The sequence below is a fragment of the Lutjanus erythropterus genome, chromosome 4 (assembly GCF_056507025.1).
Source record: "Lutjanus erythropterus isolate fLutEry1 chromosome 4, fLutEry1.hap2, whole genome shotgun sequence".
NCBI lineage: Eukaryota > Metazoa > Chordata > Actinopteri > Lutjaniformes > Lutjanidae > Lutjanus > Lutjanus erythropterus.
In genome coordinates this window covers 18,514,963-18,533,213 of record NC_139320.1, presented here as the reverse complement: position 1 = coordinate 18,533,213, position 18,251 = coordinate 18,514,963, and the positions used below count along the sequence as shown (strand labels likewise).

The window sequence follows — 18,251 nt, the reverse complement described above, 5'->3', positions numbered from 1 at the left end:
ATACCACACCTCTCATACCAATTAAAAATTCCTTTTGATCTGGCTGGATCAGTTCAGTCTCTTCTGATTGAGGCATTTACATGAAGCACTTTTATTCTGATTATTTGTGGAATATTAGGGTCCATGTAAATGCAGCTGCTGATGTGTGTTAATATGTGTAAATTTCGACTGAGGGAGAGCAACTCTCTCTGAGAGTTTTGAGCACTTGAGAGCAATCAAAGGAAAATCGCCTCACTTGAACGTACAGCGAATATTCACGTCTGAGTCCTATCAGTCACATACTGTCAGACTTTCCTTTCTAATCTCCCTCTCTCCATAAAAAAAAACTTTTATGGCTTCCTTATATGCTTGACATTTAATTAATGTTTCAGTCATGTGTGCAAGAGAGCACTGACAGCAAGCCAAGAACACTGGATCTTTGCAATCAGGTGTCACAGTGCTATCACCGAGCCTCGCATTTTGTTCATTTCTTTAATGACAAATGGGAGAGCAGTTAGAGAGTCCCGGCTCAAAGTGCTTTTCGCATGCTCCCTGTCTCATTTGCATACCATGCAGGGTAGCTCTATTCTTAGCATAAGAATAAACTAATGTGATCTTCTTGACCTTGTTTTCAATTGCTGATAAAGGACCAGAAGGTGACCATGTTCTCACAAAGATTCTTTCGTACTTGCCTAGATCAGCACACTGTTGTCTGATCTGCTAGTGCTGACCTGAGATTCCTCTACCTCTCCCAACCCTCTGCATATTAATGAAGACCAGATGAAAGGGAGCCAGCCAGAATTAACACTGCATTTCAAACTCAAATACACAATAGGAACGATGTGTGGGAATTGCCTTTGAAATAGCAGATTTACTGGTCCAGTTGGTCAGAGTTATTAGTCTGGTCTAGTCAGAGTCCAGACTTCATTGTTCCCCCACTAGTCTGATTCAGTCCTTACTCATTGTAAATGTGTGGTACTGATGGCTATCTGTCTGATAATTTGAACAAACAAACATGTTTTTTTTCAGTCAATAACCTTTTGTAATGCAAAAGCGTTAGTCATACTGTCAGAGCAAAAGACCAAAATTCCTCCCCCATGCACCAATCATTACAGCAGTGGAAGACTTGATGAGCTTGTCTGTGCCAAAGAAGTGGAGTGTGATGTTACTGTGGATGACTAGATTCAATATGCTGCTCCACTTGCTCTTTATGATGCCACGAATGATAAGTGACTGTTCGTGCAATAGCCTAAAATCTTAAAATTGTAATCCTTAAAGCCCCTGAAAATTTTGCTTTTAATGGTTAAAATTCATATATGATATCAAAGTTTAGTGTCTCATTTGCCATCAACAAAAAACAGTGAAACTAGACCTTCATAACTATTATAAATAATAGTTCCAAAAGCAGCACATTTTGCTATTTAGACCATGTCCGTAGATGTGGCAGATTACGTTTTGATTGACATTTTACCCCAGCATGGAACCTAAGCCGCTGCAGGCGGCTGTTATCAGGGGTTGAAGTAAAACGTATTTTAGTGCCCTAAAAACTTCACCACCTTAAAAACTCAATATGAGTTTAAGTGTACCACTTTATTTTGCTGTCAGGCAGCCCTTTTCTGATGGGGAACTGAAGCTGCCATCTGTACTCTTTTCAAAGCCACCAAGACTTTCAAGAGCTGCCAGATATTGTTATTATTGGTTAGTTTGTCCGTGGTCTTGTGTGACTTTGGTGTCTTGACATGTTAGTTTGGATCCAAACTAAAGTTTCTTGCTGTGGTATTCCAGAAACTCCCAGGTTCTGTGAGGTAAAATGACTGACTTTTTCAAAGGAGTCTTGGTGGCTTTGAAAAGAACATGGACAACAGCAGTCAGACAATGACAATATTTCGAAATGGGATTTAGTCCTAGTTGATTTGGCAACACATGTGGTTACTGTAGTTCAGCAATTGTCTTTTAATACTACAGGAAACACATGTTCATTTCTTGTCTTGTTGACATATTTTTTATTTGACAAACAAAGCAATTCCTGTCTTCACAATAAAAAACACTCCACATCTCACCACATGAATGCTTTTCATGTGAAGCAGCAACAGTAGGAAATGTTAAGTTCGCTTTGAATTAATGCAGCTCTGATGCAACATTAGGAGAGTGAACAATAAGCAGTATGACCCATATAGAATTCAAACACTAACACTGAGTAATGTGATGAATAATTTCATGTGAATCCTTTGTGCGTAGGATGGAAATTTTAATCTTGTGCGGATATGGCAAACTCTGCTACTAATGATAAAAAATAATATATAAAAGTAAACACATTCAAGAGCTTTTGCTTTAAAAAAATCGGACCATAAATAGCATCAAAAATGCAGTCTGATTTAATGAAAATCTTAAGGATTGTAACTTTGAAGTTAATGCCGTTATCTAGGTCTGAGATCAAACTGGAGATTTTGTTTGATCATTTAAAAAACACATTAAGAAACTTAAAACTAAAACTGAGTTAAATAAAGTGATAACAAAATTAGTAATTTCACTGAAGAGTGAGAAACATAAAATACTGTATGTTATCTTTTCTAGCACTATGCTCTAATTTATGTCTGCCATAAAAGAGTCCTTTTATACTTATTGTCATTAAATGTACAAAACAGTATCCCAAATTACATTTTTCTCTCTTTTCATCTCAGTGCGGTTTGACAGCATAAATCTAGCCCATAACAACCTTCCTTCCAATCATGATGCTTTTGCAGGGGAATATGGCAGCTGCCTGCAGCCTTTGATTTCATCTTGCCCCAGATCTGCATTGTAATGAGCACTCAGGTCAATCAATAATTCACTGCAGTTTCAGTTATAAAAAAAAGAAGAAAAAAACACAAACAGATCAGCTCATGGGTAAAACAGGAAAGAGACTTTGATCAGTGCCATCTACAGGCACATATAACCCTGGTGTGATGCTTTCTTCTCTCTGTTGTATTTGTCAGAGCTGAGAGAGGGTGAATACTGTGAACAAATGTACATCTGCGTGTCTGACGGGGGTTACACATAGACCGAATTACATTAAATGCTGACATTTATGTGTGTACTGTATGTATATTGCAGAAATCGCATCTGCTTTGACTGATGGCAGAGTTGATTGTTATTTACAGAGTCATGCTGTGACTTGTGTAAAGCTTTTTAAGCCTGAAACGTCACCATGTATTCCTGTTTTTTGGTGAAATATAGGATAAATCTGTTTCTCACTGTGAAGTCATTACCTTCTCTGTATGAGTAACCATAGGTGTGGCTTTTATTTCCTAGTAATAAATAATGTGTACGCAGTAAACCAATGTTGTGTCCCTTGTTGGTATTATAAGCACTCTCATTATATGGGAATTGATTGTGTGATGAGGTTAGGTGACATGCAGTCAAATTTTTGCATGTGCCATTTGTAGCTAGTATTGTGGAAAGGCAATATATCAGACCATAAACTGTATGTAAAAACAAAAATAGTGAAGCCATTATACACTAGTATGTCATTTTTCTGCATTAAACAAGATAATAATAATAGAAGCCGACCCAACTTATAAAAAAATTACAATATTAATTCAATCCCTGCAATCCGTTTTTTTGTTTGAATCACATATGTGACTTTCTTATCATGGGGTGAAAACACACACTGTAATGTGAAGTAGGCAGGAAATAGAGTATTTCTGTAGCAAACACTTCAGAGTCTTAATCATAGTGTAACTAAAGTTTTTATTAAAGTTTGGTTTAACAGTCTACCCACTGTGTTCACTGTTTACTCAGACTGCTGAGAGCATGCAGCATTTTAATGTTAATAATTCCCATAAATTGGGCTGCCTTCTATAAATAACCTTGTAAACAGCATAAAGTAATGACAGAAGAAGGGCTAAACCAGCGTTTCTCTGTGTCTCTGCCAATAGTTCCCCCAGAGGACCCAGTCATCAGTGGAGGGCCGGTGGTGAGCCTAAGGGCTGGTGACCCACTCAATCTGACCTGCCATGCTGACAACGCCAAGCCAGCGGCCTCAATCATCTGGATCCGCAATGGAGAGGTCCTTAATGGGGCCATGTACTCCAAGGTAAGCATAGAGGTGTGTGTCATACCAGGTTTGAAGACCGGCTGGGGACGGGGGGGTGAGGCTTGCATGATGACTGTGCTTTCATTCTCTAGACCGGTGTAATCTGACATGGGGAAGGAAAACACCTGTTACTTTCCATGTTTGCATGTCTTAGTTTGCTGTAAATAACTCCTACAAAAAGTGCTAAACATCCATGAAATGTTTCAGAGTGACTGCCTGAGTCATTGGTGGGCGTTTGCCTCAGCATCCAGACTGCTTTTTGAAATGAAATCCCTTGAAAATCCAGGTTGTGTTTTGATAACAAAAAGATGCCTGGCCTTTTTTTTTTCCCCGTATACAAATCAGCTCAGACAAGCAGATGGCGAGATCATGGAACCGTCAGTGACTTTACGTTTCACTCAGGTGTTTTGATCTCCTCCTTCATTGGCATTTGTCTCTCTTCATCTCCCCAACTTGCTATAAAATCTAGTATGTCACTTTCTTTGCTGGAATCTGCCTGAACCTTTAACAGCAAAGCATTATTCTTGCTGACAGACCGTGTTCACACTTTTGATAGTGTGGTACACACCAGCCACTGTTCTCACCAGCCTGGTGGTGTGATCACCTGACCCCACAGACTCTTGACATTCACCCTTAAGGCTAATCATGCAATCAACACCGTCATGTTCTGTTTCCATTTAAACAAAGGACAAAAAGAGACCAGGCACTTTAGAGCACTAACACCACCCCCGCCTCTTCTCTCTCCCTGCGCTGCCTCATCCCATTATCGGCTTTTTTCAAAGAGCAGATAAATGCCATTGATTGGACTGTGGTACGGCACCAGGCCGATTTGAATAAAGTGATTGCTGGAGGTGCTGCTTGCTAATGGTGGGCGGAGAGTCCGCTTCCTGCCTTCACTTCCTCTCAGAGCAAAGGCAGATATGAGGACACTCTGTGCTGTTAGCTGATGGATGCTCACATGCCTGCGCTGAGCCTTAGTATGTCCCCTTTCCCTCTTATCTCTATTGCCTACCATTAAAAAGCAATGGCTTCGATTAAAAGAAGATGACTCTTTTTTTGGGTTCGAAGAGCAGTAGGGGGACATTTCGTAAGGATAATCATCTGCTCTGATGGTCTTCTCATATTCCGCAGATGAAGAGGACTAATGTGAGCAGATGTGGTGGAGGATTCACAGAAATGGCTTTCCTGATGGTGTCATATCTAATGATAGTTCCGACCCAAAGATAATTTCCCACTAAGGCCTCCAAAACCTCATCTCTATGACCTCTTAGAAAACTATTTACTGGACCAGTGGTTAAAGAGAAAGTGTATGATTAAAGCCATCACTTAGTAAAAATGTTTGTTGGTTTTACCATGGAAGAGAGTCACTGAGTTGAGGCATTGCTTATAATTTAGGATAAAAAAAATAGTAAAAAAAAAGGAAGGCCAGTCTCTTTTACTATGAAGCCACACTGCTGTAACATGTGCAGAATGTGTCTTTGCATTGTCTTGCTGGAACAAGCAGGGACAACTCTGAAAAAGACGTCATCTGGATGGCAGCATGTGTTGCTCCAAAATGTGTATGTGCCTTTTTAATGGGGCCTTCACAGATGTGACAATTAGCCATGATGTCATTGGCACTACAGTAACACACTCCCCTACCAGCACAGATGTTGGCTTTTGAAGTTAGTGCTAGTACCAATCTGGATGGTCCTTTTCCTCTTTAGCCCAGAGGACAAACTTCCATGATTTCCAAAAACAATCTGAAATGTGGAACCATCCCTGTCAGTCGGTCTCAGATGAGCTTGGGAGATTGTAGATGCAACAATGAACAGTAGTCTTCCAGTAGCGTTCGCCGACCACGTTGTCCATTGTATGTTAGAGGGCACCCAAAATAATTAAGTGGCAGAGGCTTGTCACAGTAAGGTGAATGGTTCAAATATCAAGCCTAGCTGTGAAAATGTGGGCTGGAAATTAATGAATAAAATTCTCTCTTCCCTCAACATTCATCTCCCATCTGCTCCTGTGGAGCTGCTCAGTGGCAAACAGCAAAGGACTGTTTGTAATGTGCAGCCTCCAGGTCTGAGCTGTGGTTTGGAGGTGTGCACACTTGCTCTGTGATACTCTCGCACCGGAATGGTACAACAAATCATTTGAAAAACATGATGCATTCTCCTCCCCAATGCGCTACATATTTTTCTGAATGCTCTGGCGGCAAGCTGAGAGGTGAGCAGGAGTCTGGGGAGTTATCTCAGTGTTAGGAGGTTTAAAAAAATAAAAAAAAATAATGACATTTTTATGAGCTGTTCTTGCTGGCAAGAGCGGAATAGTGCTTTTTTATTGTATACCCTCTCAGCGTTGCAGTAAAATCGTGTTGCTGTTTAATATTACGTAGGTAAAATTGCTAAAGTTTACATGAAGCTGCTACTTTTGATGGATATCATTTTCAGCAGAAAAAACAATTATCCCTTTTCCAATCCTATTTTCTCTCTTATTTTTTTCCTCCCGTCTATCCTACAAGTGCTCAAGGCTGCTGCTTTGCTGCCCCTCACTTTCATTAGTTTTCTTCTATTCTTCGTCTGAGTTCTTTGTGTAATTACAGCGCTTTATTGCATTTTAATCATCACGCTCACTGAGTAATAGTAGGGGAAAATACTAACAAAGTAACCAATTAACATTTGAGTGGGCATTAAACATATCAACTTTTTTTTATTATGAGACAGGTGTAGTTTGCTGTGCAGTTGAGGAGAATATTGAGTCAAAGGGCTCTTTATGAACAACATTAATAAAATAAATTGTGCCAGCTCAAAGGACTTTAGCAAGCTAATTAACCTCACTTTTCAGCATTGAAATTGAAAGTGTGATCAGAAATATAGATCACTTCAATTAACTGTTCTTAACAATTTTTGAAATGATCTTTGTGGGGTGAGTAGTGAGTTAAGTTAAACAAAAGAAATCACTTTAACCTCACTGACCATTGTAAAAAAAAAAAAAAAGGTATATTTTATACCTCTGCGTAAATACATAGTACGATGTTAAAGCAATCAGCTGCTCTAGTGAAAAGACCCTTCTGTGGTCCAGAATTAAAAATGGCTGACTGAATATAACCCAGAGATACATTTGGTATCAAATCAAAGGCATGTTGGATGGCTTTGCAGAATATCAATGATGTATAAATTATTAGTTTTTGCTTACTTGGTAAATTCAGCACCGTCCCTGGGATGCTTCTTTCCCCTACGTCGGCTATTACTGACTCAATCAAGGCTTTCCCTGCATGCCTGCCAGGTCTCAGTGGGTCATTTTCATATGTGACTTAATGCTTTAGGTTTATGTTTCAGATGACTTCAGGGTTTGAATGAAATGCTCATAAAAAATGAGTAATAGCCATGCCCTAGTGGCTTCTATTAAATTGTATGCTCACCAAGTTAGAGAATTAAAGGTATATATGTGAAAATGCACTTCAAAATCAAGAAACGTGTTTGTAAGAATTACTATTTATATATAAATAAACACATTCATCAAGGCATTACCTTACTTACAGGAATTTATTGGAATGAAGGAAAAAGCAAACATGTTTTAATGAGTCTGTGAGGTAATCCTATAGTTTTTCCAATAAAATACATGTATTTCTGCATTTATTTTACTAGTATGATAGTATAATATACATTGCATTTTTAATCTGTAAATACATACTCTGTTACATATTCTACTTATAATATTCAAAACAGCTCACAGGATATGGTGCATACGTATATGATTCAAGGATGCAAGCCTGTTATTTCCTAAAAACATGTAATGATGGTGTGCTTTTAACCATACTCCTGACACAAGATCCTGTTTCCATTGCAACAATGGTTTTATGTTCACTAAATGTCTGTCCTTTAAATATTTTTCAAAAAGTCTGCCTTTTTAGACATCAAAAAAACAGGTTCATTTTTTTATGTTATTGGCCAGATACATTTTAAACTTTCATACATGGATTAAATAAATGCAGGTAGATATTGAAAGTGAACGCAGTGAAGGTTTAAGGCTATCAGTGAATTAGCTTGGCTGGCAGCACATCAAGTTTTATTTAGTAGATAATCCAATTGCTTCAGCTGTTTTTCTAATGAGATAATCCAGATGGCTAGACTTTTTGAAGTCACTGGCTGGGCTTCTACTGACAGGACAGACACCTTTCTGTTAATTTACAGCTCTAAAGCAGGTGCAGGTTTAAGTTAAGCCTGGTTAGGTATCGTCGGTGTATGTTGTTTCTATAGGCTAAGAGCTCATGTAGCTGTAGTGCTGTTTTTGTGCTGAAGATCTCCATCAAAATGTACATTTACCCCAGTATTATAAAACAAAATACAGTGGATGGAGGAGAGATGATGTAAATAAGCTAGGACTGCCCCTGACCAAACATTTTCCTCTTCAACCAGTAGTCATCAGTTCAAGCCATTCGTCGACTAGTCATCACATGTTTATGAAATGAATTTGATTATTTAATTGGATATTTTTGGGGCACGAAGCAAGCCACCTGCTAAATACCAACAGTAAAAAGGGTAACGACCCCATAAAGGTGGGAACAACTTACTTACAAATGAACTCAGTAAGTTACAAGTATGTCCTCCATAACCGCTTCATGCCTCCTGTCCCCGGATTCAGAGTCCTAGTCGGAGCCGCTGTAACATTAAATCACGTTGGTACTGTATTCCAAGTCATCAAACTAGCCTCAATCAGACTCGGAAGCTATTAACTATTAGCGGAACTATAAGCGCGGTCAGCGCTAAAACAAGCACAGCAAAACCAAGACACAAAGCCAGCAAATATTAGACCCTATCAACTCAATAAACAACAGGCTGGCTTGTTGTGTTGTGTGTTCTTTGTCTCTTTTACTCTGTAGTGGTCAGAAATCAACTAATGCATCTCTTAATATACATGGGGAAAGAAACCCTTTTTGTCTCAATCTTGTTACTTTTGCCACTCCTCTCCAAGCATGGTTAAAAGTATTCTTCACATAGGCTCCAGGCAGTGATATGAAAATTTATCAATTTGTAATGTGGCATGGTGTTGAATTCAATGCAGCAGCCAGCTAACCCCTTTTCTAAGATTAATGACTTCAGACAGGTCCAGAGCGACGAGGGAAACAATCCTGATTGTGTCAGAAAGGATATTACATTGACATATCCCGCATCTGACAGCTAATGCGTTCTGCTTTAGAAGTGACTCACGCGCAACTATGAATTTCATCGCATGGTTCTCCACATACAAATGGACCTCAATGAAACATGTATGGCATCTTTAATATCCTCATACTTTCAAATTGCTTATGAATACACAGAAGGAAAAGTGTTTTTTGTTCAGTCCAACACTACAGACGTTCTAATGCAACTTAAGAGGTACCTTGAGGTACTTGAACTATAAAGTGGTTAGATAAAAAGATTTCTATTGAAATGTCTTGCTGTCTAATCTGGCAAGTTCGATGACATTTTAATTATATTATTCAGAATATGGTATGTTCAACGAGAAGGAGACCACATACTAAGACTACAGTTTTATTACAAAAGAAACCTTTGCTTTAAAGTAGAGAATTGAGGAGATAATTACCACTGGTTTGTACTTTGACATATATGTATATGTATATGAATGCATATATTTCTTAGGAGACTTTAACATACAATTAAGTACCTTGCTAAATTTCAGTCATTAGAACTCAACTTGCCCTTTGTGCCTTCCTTTTACTTTTGCTTTATATTTAAACCTGTTGTATAGAAGTAAAAAGCCACGACATCTGGAGAACTGTTGGCTAAAATTGCATACAGATGTTGAGGTGTGACATGAATGTTTTTCCTTGCTGTATGAAATATCCGTGAAGCAATCCATACGTTTGTGAGGCTAATCCAAAGGAAGCGGTGCAGTAAAGCAAGTCTGCTGTGAGCTCCCTCTGGTCAACATCGTACTTCTGTTTCTATGTTAAGAAAATGTTTGATGTGCTTCACTATAGCAGGATCTTATTTTCTTCAAAAACACAAAGCAACAGTGAGCCAGGAGAGATGGCAGGGAAATGCATCTTGACTTTGTGGTTGACCACACTGTGCCCTGTTGCCCACGCAATTTGTTCTAGTCAGTGACTTTGTTCTGCCCCGCATTGGTTAACATAGACTCCCAGAGCCCTCCCCTGAGCGTTTTAGGGAGAGTGAGAGCTACTGAGCGCTACCAACCGATTCCAGATGGCTTCCACAATGTAGGGCTCAGAGGATGAGCGCTGAAAAGAAGATTGATTTCCTTTGTGGAGTATGACAAGCCATGCACTAGAGCGCAGCTCTCCAGACACACAAAAAAGGCTCAAAAAACATATTTCTACTTTTTTATTTTTTTTATATCAATCTGCTTTGCAGTAAAACTATAGGCGAGAGTGTTCTGATGGTTTGCCTCTGGTTCCCCAAGGGACAAGATGTGTGCATTCATGAATTCTTTTTCACAAATTTACACCTTCTCCATCAAAGCTTGTCTGCAGAACTGTTTGTTCCATCTTTCTTCTCTGTTTGTATCTCATTTAAAACACTTTAGAATCCCAACTTGAGGTTGAGCTATTGAAGATACAATCCAATATGTATTTGACTCTAAACTTTGGGTGTGCAATATTCACCACCAGGAATCCAAATAGTTGGAGATTCTCTTTATTGATTGCAAAACGCAAAATCCAAGGTTCCAGCATGGTGATCCTTGCCTGATATCAGACTGAACTGTAAACGTGTTCCAATCCATTTCCATATTCAGTCTGCCATTGCCTCCACTCTAACCAAGTGAGCGTGTGAGGGGTGGTTGCGTTAATTTAGTAAGCCATAAACTATGTAGATAACCTGTTGTATGGCAGAGCTGCAGAGCTGGAAGCCACAGGTAAAGTAACAAACATGATCAGATGATTGAGGTTAGCTCATAGCTGCTAATTAGCTAGCTCTGCTACTTTACAACCCTTGACAAGAGCTTTTTTTTTTTGCCTCTAGACTGGTGACAGCTGTAGCCAGAAATATTATGTTTTGGGGTTGTTCATACATCCTGTTCTTTTCGGGGTTAAAGTTCAAAGCTCAAGATCACTGTGACCTCATGTCTGTTCCATTTGTGAATGCAATATCTCAGGAAGGCTTGGAGGGAATTTCTTCAAATTTGGTACAAATGTCCACTTGGATGTCAAAGGTCATTTTTAGCCGTAACTCAAGAATTGATACGCTGGTTAAGATAAAATTCCACACAAATGTCTAATAGGATAAAATTAAGAAATTATGAAATTTTATGTCCAAAATATCCAGCATGTTTCTCATTGGAATTATTAATAATTAATTATTACTAATTATTATTCACTAGAATCACACATTAACATAGTGATACAATTGCATTTAATACCTTTTATTCAATTATTCCACCATCTGGACAAACATCAATGTTAAATGGCAACTTGTCCAGTTAATGGAGGGATACAACTGCAAGGTGGTAGTTCTAATTTATGCGAGAAACATGCCACATTGCCAGACCAGAGAAATAATACCCCAGTGGAGTGGGTGGATTCAAAGGTCTGGACCCAGGCAGTGCTGAACAATCCAGCCAACTTGGCATAGATTTAGAGGCCTGAAACATTTCATCCACACAACTGGCTGCACTGTTATTGTCAACTTCACTCAACTTTACTTTTACACTCTTTGCAGACCTTGCTCCGGGATGGCAGGAGAGAAAGCACTGTGAGCACGCTCTACCTATCGCCGTCCAACATCGAGACAGGTCAGCAGATCATCTGCAAGGCCTCCAACAAGGCAGTCCCCAACGGCAAGGAGACCAGTGTCACGATTGACATCCAGCGTAAGCTTATCACTTCTCCCTCTATGTGTCTATTTTTATTGCTTTCGGTGTCTTTCTCGTCCATCTTATTCTTTCATTTTTTTAAAGTTATTGTTTTTTTGACATCTTTTGCTTAGCAATCTGTAAAGATGGGGAAAAAAAGTCTACGTTTGACATGCACTTCTCGGTATTTGAGGTATTTCTCACATGTAGAGGCGTGAAACTGTCAGACAGGCATACGTGACTAACACTCTGTAAACATCTAGGATTCATTTTAGGCTCTGATGGATATTTATAATTGGTTTCCACTTTGCTTTCATACCATGTAGGTGGGTGGATGGATTGATGATGCATCACTTTTTTTTTGTTGGCTATGATGAAATATCAAAGGAGCTGTCCATCTGAAATGAATGGGATTGTCTTTTTTGGTCCAAGTACCTGCCTGCTGTGGCATTATACGCATACTGTCTCCACCTCTTTTATTTCCTTGCTCATGCCATCAATCTTTTTGATGAGAGCATGCACAATTCCCCTCTCAAATAGGCAAAGTAAGCCCAGCGTGTAAAACACATTCAGCCTCAATTGTCAGGGAATCTTTTTTCGATCAAGAACCATTCACAGTAAGAGAAGGGCTTTGAACAAAGGGATTTTGCATCACTCACAGCCCCTTCAACACCATTAAGTATGACTAATAAAGCAGAAAATGCTATTTAGAGAGCCAATATGACTGACGGCTCCATTCTTTTCATTATGTTCACCACAAGAGGCAAGTATGGCGAGAGCAGGCACAGCACGATCAGGCCAACTCAAGCGCAGGAGTAAAAATGATTAACAGTTGTTAGTGTTTGCAACCCTTGCAGTTTGTCCTCGTCATTTTTTGTCATGCAGTCGGAGAGGAAAGTCTGCCCACGTGTAAACTGATTTGTCATGATGTATAATGATGCGTCTGTGATAAATGCTCACCATCGTAGAATCATCCTCGCCTCTGAATGTATGATTTAACCCTGAAAAATGAGCGCAGCGCATTTCTAATTAGCATTCCAAAATGTGCTCTTTACACAATTAAAGCTCCTGACAACATTTTTCACAGTGTGAGATCAAACTGAGCGACAGCAGAGACTAATTGTCGAGATTCAAATTGTCTCCCAGAAGGCTTAGCCTCTCGTTTGCCTATCTCGCTCCCACCTTCTCTCTCGCTCCCCTGCCCTTTCCTCAGACTTGACAGGTAAAGTGTTCAGCACAGTTCAGCAGAGCCTCTGGAGTTTGTGCTAAGATCCACTTCCAAATTAAGCTGCTCCTGAAATGAAACATGCTGTAATTGAACTTTGATTCATTCATGTTGGGTATCAATTTGCTTAATTTCAATGCTGCCTAATTTGATTACAGGGTTCTTGGCTCAGCTAAAGCATCTGAAATACTTCGTGTTTTAAGAAATAAAATATAAGCTTTGGTACAGATACACACCATACCTGCGCTTTGAGCAAAACACTGAACTGTAAAGTCTTCAACAGACACATACAGTAAACATTGAATATATGTGCTTATTCAGATTACAGTTGCATTTAATGAATTGCAGGTTGGATATCTGGAAACCATTTAAATATGAATGCACCGTGTGCTGCAGACAAGGTGACAAGAGAGTAGCACCCAGTCTTTCTGGAACAATATAAACAGGTGCTGGATGAATAAATGATGGGACACTGGCAAGGGAATTGGAGCAGATGAAACTTGACCTCCACCCCCTTAAGGGCCGACACCTATGTAACTATTGATGGGAAGCTGCTGTTGTGAAACAGAGGGGGCAGCACACAAATTCATGTCCTACTTCAGGGGCTGCATCCTCGAAAAGATGCAGCCAATGAAGAGTGAGTGCTATTTGCCTCTGCATATTTACATGTTTCCTATAAAGACAGTCACCTATAAGGAGAGACCTGTCATGGATATTGATCGGTGTTTAAAATAGCCAGTAGCACTGGATGTGTGGCTGGGGGAGCTATGCAGCTTCCCAGACTGAGTTCCTCCAGTGTACACGGCCAGACTGGGACCGGACACAACTGCCGAAACTGTAAAAGAAGGCTTTCAATAGGGAATAAAGTACAGGTGGTTTCTTGTAAGATTTGGCTCCTGGCCCACCGGGGCTGACTCAGCTAACTTAGCTGCACGGCTAATCGAGATAACAGTTAGCAGTCAACTGGCTACTTTAGCAACAAGTAAAGCTCTCTTTCCATCTTTAAATGAGCTTGGTGCTATATTCTCTGCTAGTCCTGGAGACTTACAGGAAAACATGTATTTTATATTTAAATTCAAAGAATTAGATTTTTTTTGTGTTTCGTTTGGCATAAATGGTTAAAAAAGTACATAGTATGACTGGAGATGTAATCTAAAAGGGTTAGTTAGGCATTTTTCATTTAATTTCTACTTTAAAGGATCTGAAGGCCAGGCTGAACCAAAACAGATGATTTGATCATTTTAAGTATACTGTCAGAAAATTGTCCTTAAATTGCCAACAAAAGTTTCGATAAATGTGACACATACACAAGACAACACAAGCTTTCCTCAAATCTTCCCCAGCCAAATATTCCATTACCTGATGACTCCACAGCCAATGTAATGATCATTTTGTACCTCACAGTTCACATGGAAGACTTGATTTTTATTCGTTAATTAAATTTCTTCATTCCTGTTAATAATCACATTCAGAAAAAAAGCTCAATTATGTTGTCCAGACACACGAAAAATATTGACCTTGTTCTGTCATAACTGGTTTCTCACAAAATATAGTTTATTAAAAACTGATCTGTTGTTGGTGTACAATATAAAAATGTCTGTGTTCATTTATTATTTACTCCTGTATTCATGATGATAATACAATACCAAAAAATAGAGTCAAAGACCATTGCAATGCAATAAAGCGAGGCCAGGCAGAAGAGCTAGTATTGCCTCTTTTTGGAGCAGGAGAAACAGGACTGTACCTCTATTTTTTTCTGCCCACTATAATACTCTCTTAGTGAGCCTTTCTTAGAGAAGGTGAAAACCATCACCCTACCTATCAAAGCAATGGTTCCTTCAGGCACTCTGTGTCAGCTTGTGAAATAAATGTAACACTTGACCATCTCTTCTTTGCCATTGTGCTTGGGTGTCCCTTTATTCTACAGCAAGAACCAGTCATATGTCAGGATTTAACAATACTGGTTCATAATAGCTGGCAGTGTTAAATACTTCTTGAAGAAATATGTAGCCAGCAGCCCAGGCAGCACAGTCTGAGGTTCACCATGAACTGGGCCTTGTAAAGTCTGAATATCTTCAAACATTGCTAAATTTCCTGCTAGCTTCTATCAAACTGACATCTTTTTGGTAAATTTGGACTGGTGCCATTCAAGTTCACATATTCATCATTCAAAATAAGGGTGCTCTCATACACCGTAATAGGAAACGTTTTAAGCTTTCGGCCGTGAATGATGCTGCAGCTTAGTCGTAATTCATGTAATAACAGAAGCCCTTTCATCAAAGCAACTGGAGAGATGTAGTGCTGCATAGGAATGACATGTTCTGTTGCTGTGCACATATATGCTTTGTACTGCGCTGTATGTGTATCGTCCAAGGTTGTGCATAACTATGTGTTGCCTTCTGTGCATCTGTATTCCTTACTCAAGATAAGCATGCCACTGATAATGTGATTTCATAATTGGTACTGCAGATGATAATAAAATATCATTAGGAATAGTAAAAGTCCAAACCCGTACAAATTTATCACTTTTCGCATTGTGTCACTCACACAATACAGTTAATAAGTGCCATACACATAAGAGGAGCAGTCAAATTTATTGGCCATTTGTCAGAGCTAGAGACAAAATTTAGATTGTTAAGCGTAATGTAAATTTATGAATTAACTTACAACTTTAAAATGGTTGTTTTGATAGGAGATTACATTTTTTGGAGAAAAAAATACTGATGAAATCATGATCATCAGTGTTATCTTGGTCTAATATATATATTTTTGCCAGAACTCTATGATTAAATTCTCCACACAAAGGCTTATTAAAGGTCCACTATGTACGATTTAAAGGTAAAGGTTTCATTACCTTAGAATGACCCATTTATATTCATAAAAGGGGTGGGTCCTCAAGCTTGGACGGCGCCATGTCACACCGCTATGTTTCTACAATAGCTAGGAATGGACAATCCAATCAATGGCTCTTGATATGGCCTTATACATTTTATGCAAGTTTTGCGGTCACCATAGGTTCTCCTACATGCTTGGAGGGAAATACTGAGACAAAGTGTTTGCAGTCTCCAAACTTAATTTGCTGCCGTGTTTTGTGCAAATAATTAATTCCATTTCAAGTTCCTTTGCATGTGATGCACACCCATGTTTTACAAATGGTGCTGCAATGTCCTCCAGTAACCCATAATAAAGATGGAGGGATTAATGGAAGCCTCTGGTGAACGGTTGCTATTAGTCTAAGTGGGACCCTGGTGAGGGCCGGATACAGTAAGTCACTGGGAGTAGACTGCACACTACAACCACTTCTGTCCTTCCAAGATCTGGCTTAGTTACATTATAATTTGCTGGCCTAAAAGGCCCTTTGATCTTTGGGTAGAAGTTTTTGGCCAGAAGTATGAAGTCAAAAGTGGAAAGTGCGACCCAACTACTCTCAATTTGCTTTGCTAAAAATCCTACTTAGAAGTGATTTCAAAGCATTCAGTCTTGTGAACGCAACATGTGTGTTGACTGTCCTATGAGCTTCAACTTCAAGCAGCATTTTATTTCACTTTTCTAACTAGAAATCAGAAATTATGAGTTGATAGCTATTGAATACAGGGTTAATGCATTTTAAATATTTCTCCGACACTCTGTATTGCAGGCACAGAGATTAAATTGATATTGATGCTTTCATCTAACTCTCAGTAAGACAGTAAATAAGCAGATTTCTTCGAATGGAAGTGTATTCCCTGAAACTGCATAATGCCCACTGGGCGTTTACACTCTGTGAAATAAATGCTGCTATTTCCTATTTCGTGTCTTTTTGTGTGCAAGCCTTAATATTTAGAATAAAAAGTCTCATTTATTTTTCTGCCTGGAGTTATCTAATTGACCATGTTAGGGAGATAATATTAATGGCACAAAAGTAATTAAAATCTTCTCGGTCTGTCTGCCCCTCTCAACATTTCGTATTCTGGTCACCTCTAAGCTTAGTTGCCCTTTTCCCTCTCTGCTCCATCCTTAAAGCAATCCAAATGAGAGTAATCTAAACACAACCTGGCACATTGCTCTACAGCTTAAACCAGCCTAAAATCCAATGCATTTCACAACGATATTTTCTTTTATCGTCACTCTAATGCTCATGATTTACATCCACCTCAGCATTTTTATTCCCACAGAAGTTCATACAGAGTTATCTGACCTAGGGTTAGACAAATTAGCATCTAAATACAGTATGTACTGGCAATGTCGCCAAAATGAGAGGGATTTAGAGCCAACAGAGGTGATTCAGAACCCTGGATAGACTGCTGACTTCAGTTGTCCATACCAGTCCATTAGCAGACTGTAATTATTTGATAGCAGAGGGGTGGCTACCCCCTGATGCTGTTTTCCCCAGCAGCATGACTTAACTTGCATTATGCCCTTTGGACTTTAATCAGTAGACTCCCTTACCCCCCCTGCATAAAACCACTGCAGTGGAATGTGATTCTGATGCCACAGTTTCATGTCCCGCTGAATCCCCCTCATCACACAACTTAAAATATTCCTCAAATATTTTCTAGTCCAGCTGGATATCTGCAGAGCATTGCCCCACATAGAAATGCACACTTTCAAACACGTAGTCTGAAATGAATGCGCTAGGGACGAGCAAAGCCAAGGTTCTCTGTGTGTTTGCATTGCAAACAAGCTGAGCCATGTGGGAGGAAAATGAATGCCATTTGTTGAGACTAATTAATAAAGAACATGCAGATGTGCAATTGGGGAGGATTTGTTTTTGGTAGCAGCTACATGCTCTCCCTGCTTAATCAAGCAGATAATGGCAAATTCATCTGAAGGCAGATGACAGAATTTGAAAGTGAGAAGGGAAACAGTGTAGGGATATAGGGGCAATAAAATGATCAGAGTTTCTGTACATTAAATTAAGCTCGAATGATGCTGCAATAATACATTTATTCATGGGATCTTGTATGTTGGGCTGTGTGAAGACATGATTTACAAATATCACACTTCAAATGCCTTGATGCTGCATTTTTTGATTAGTATACTCTTAAAATTATTGTTATTCCTTTCTCCTACTTTCTGAAAGGGTGCTATAAGGCTCTTCCAGGAACCAAAAAGGATTCTCCTATGGGGGCACGCTGAAGAATCCATTATGGAGTGTAGCAAAACTTAAATGCTCATACACATATTTAGACACTTACA

At 39.2% G+C, this 18,251-nt stretch overlaps 1 protein-coding gene across 11 annotated transcripts in view; it reads left to right on the top strand.

The window, feature by feature from the left end:
- kirrel3b (kirre like nephrin family adhesion molecule 3b) overlaps positions 1-18,251 on the top strand; it is a 206,695-nt gene that overhangs the window by 148,188 nt on the left and 40,256 nt on the right. For 6 of the 11 annotated variants that reach the window (XM_084717201.1, XM_084717203.1, XM_084717206.1 and 3 more), the window contains 2 exons: positions 3,897-4,066; positions 11,716-11,866. In XM_084717201.1, the coding sequence (XP_084573327.1) occupies positions 3,897-4,066; positions 11,716-11,866 (321 nt within the window). The remainder of the gene's footprint in view (positions 1-3,896; positions 4,067-11,715; positions 11,867-18,251) is intronic. The other 5 variants (XM_084717199.1, XM_084717205.1, XM_084717204.1 and 2 more) reach the window with 1 other exon arrangement.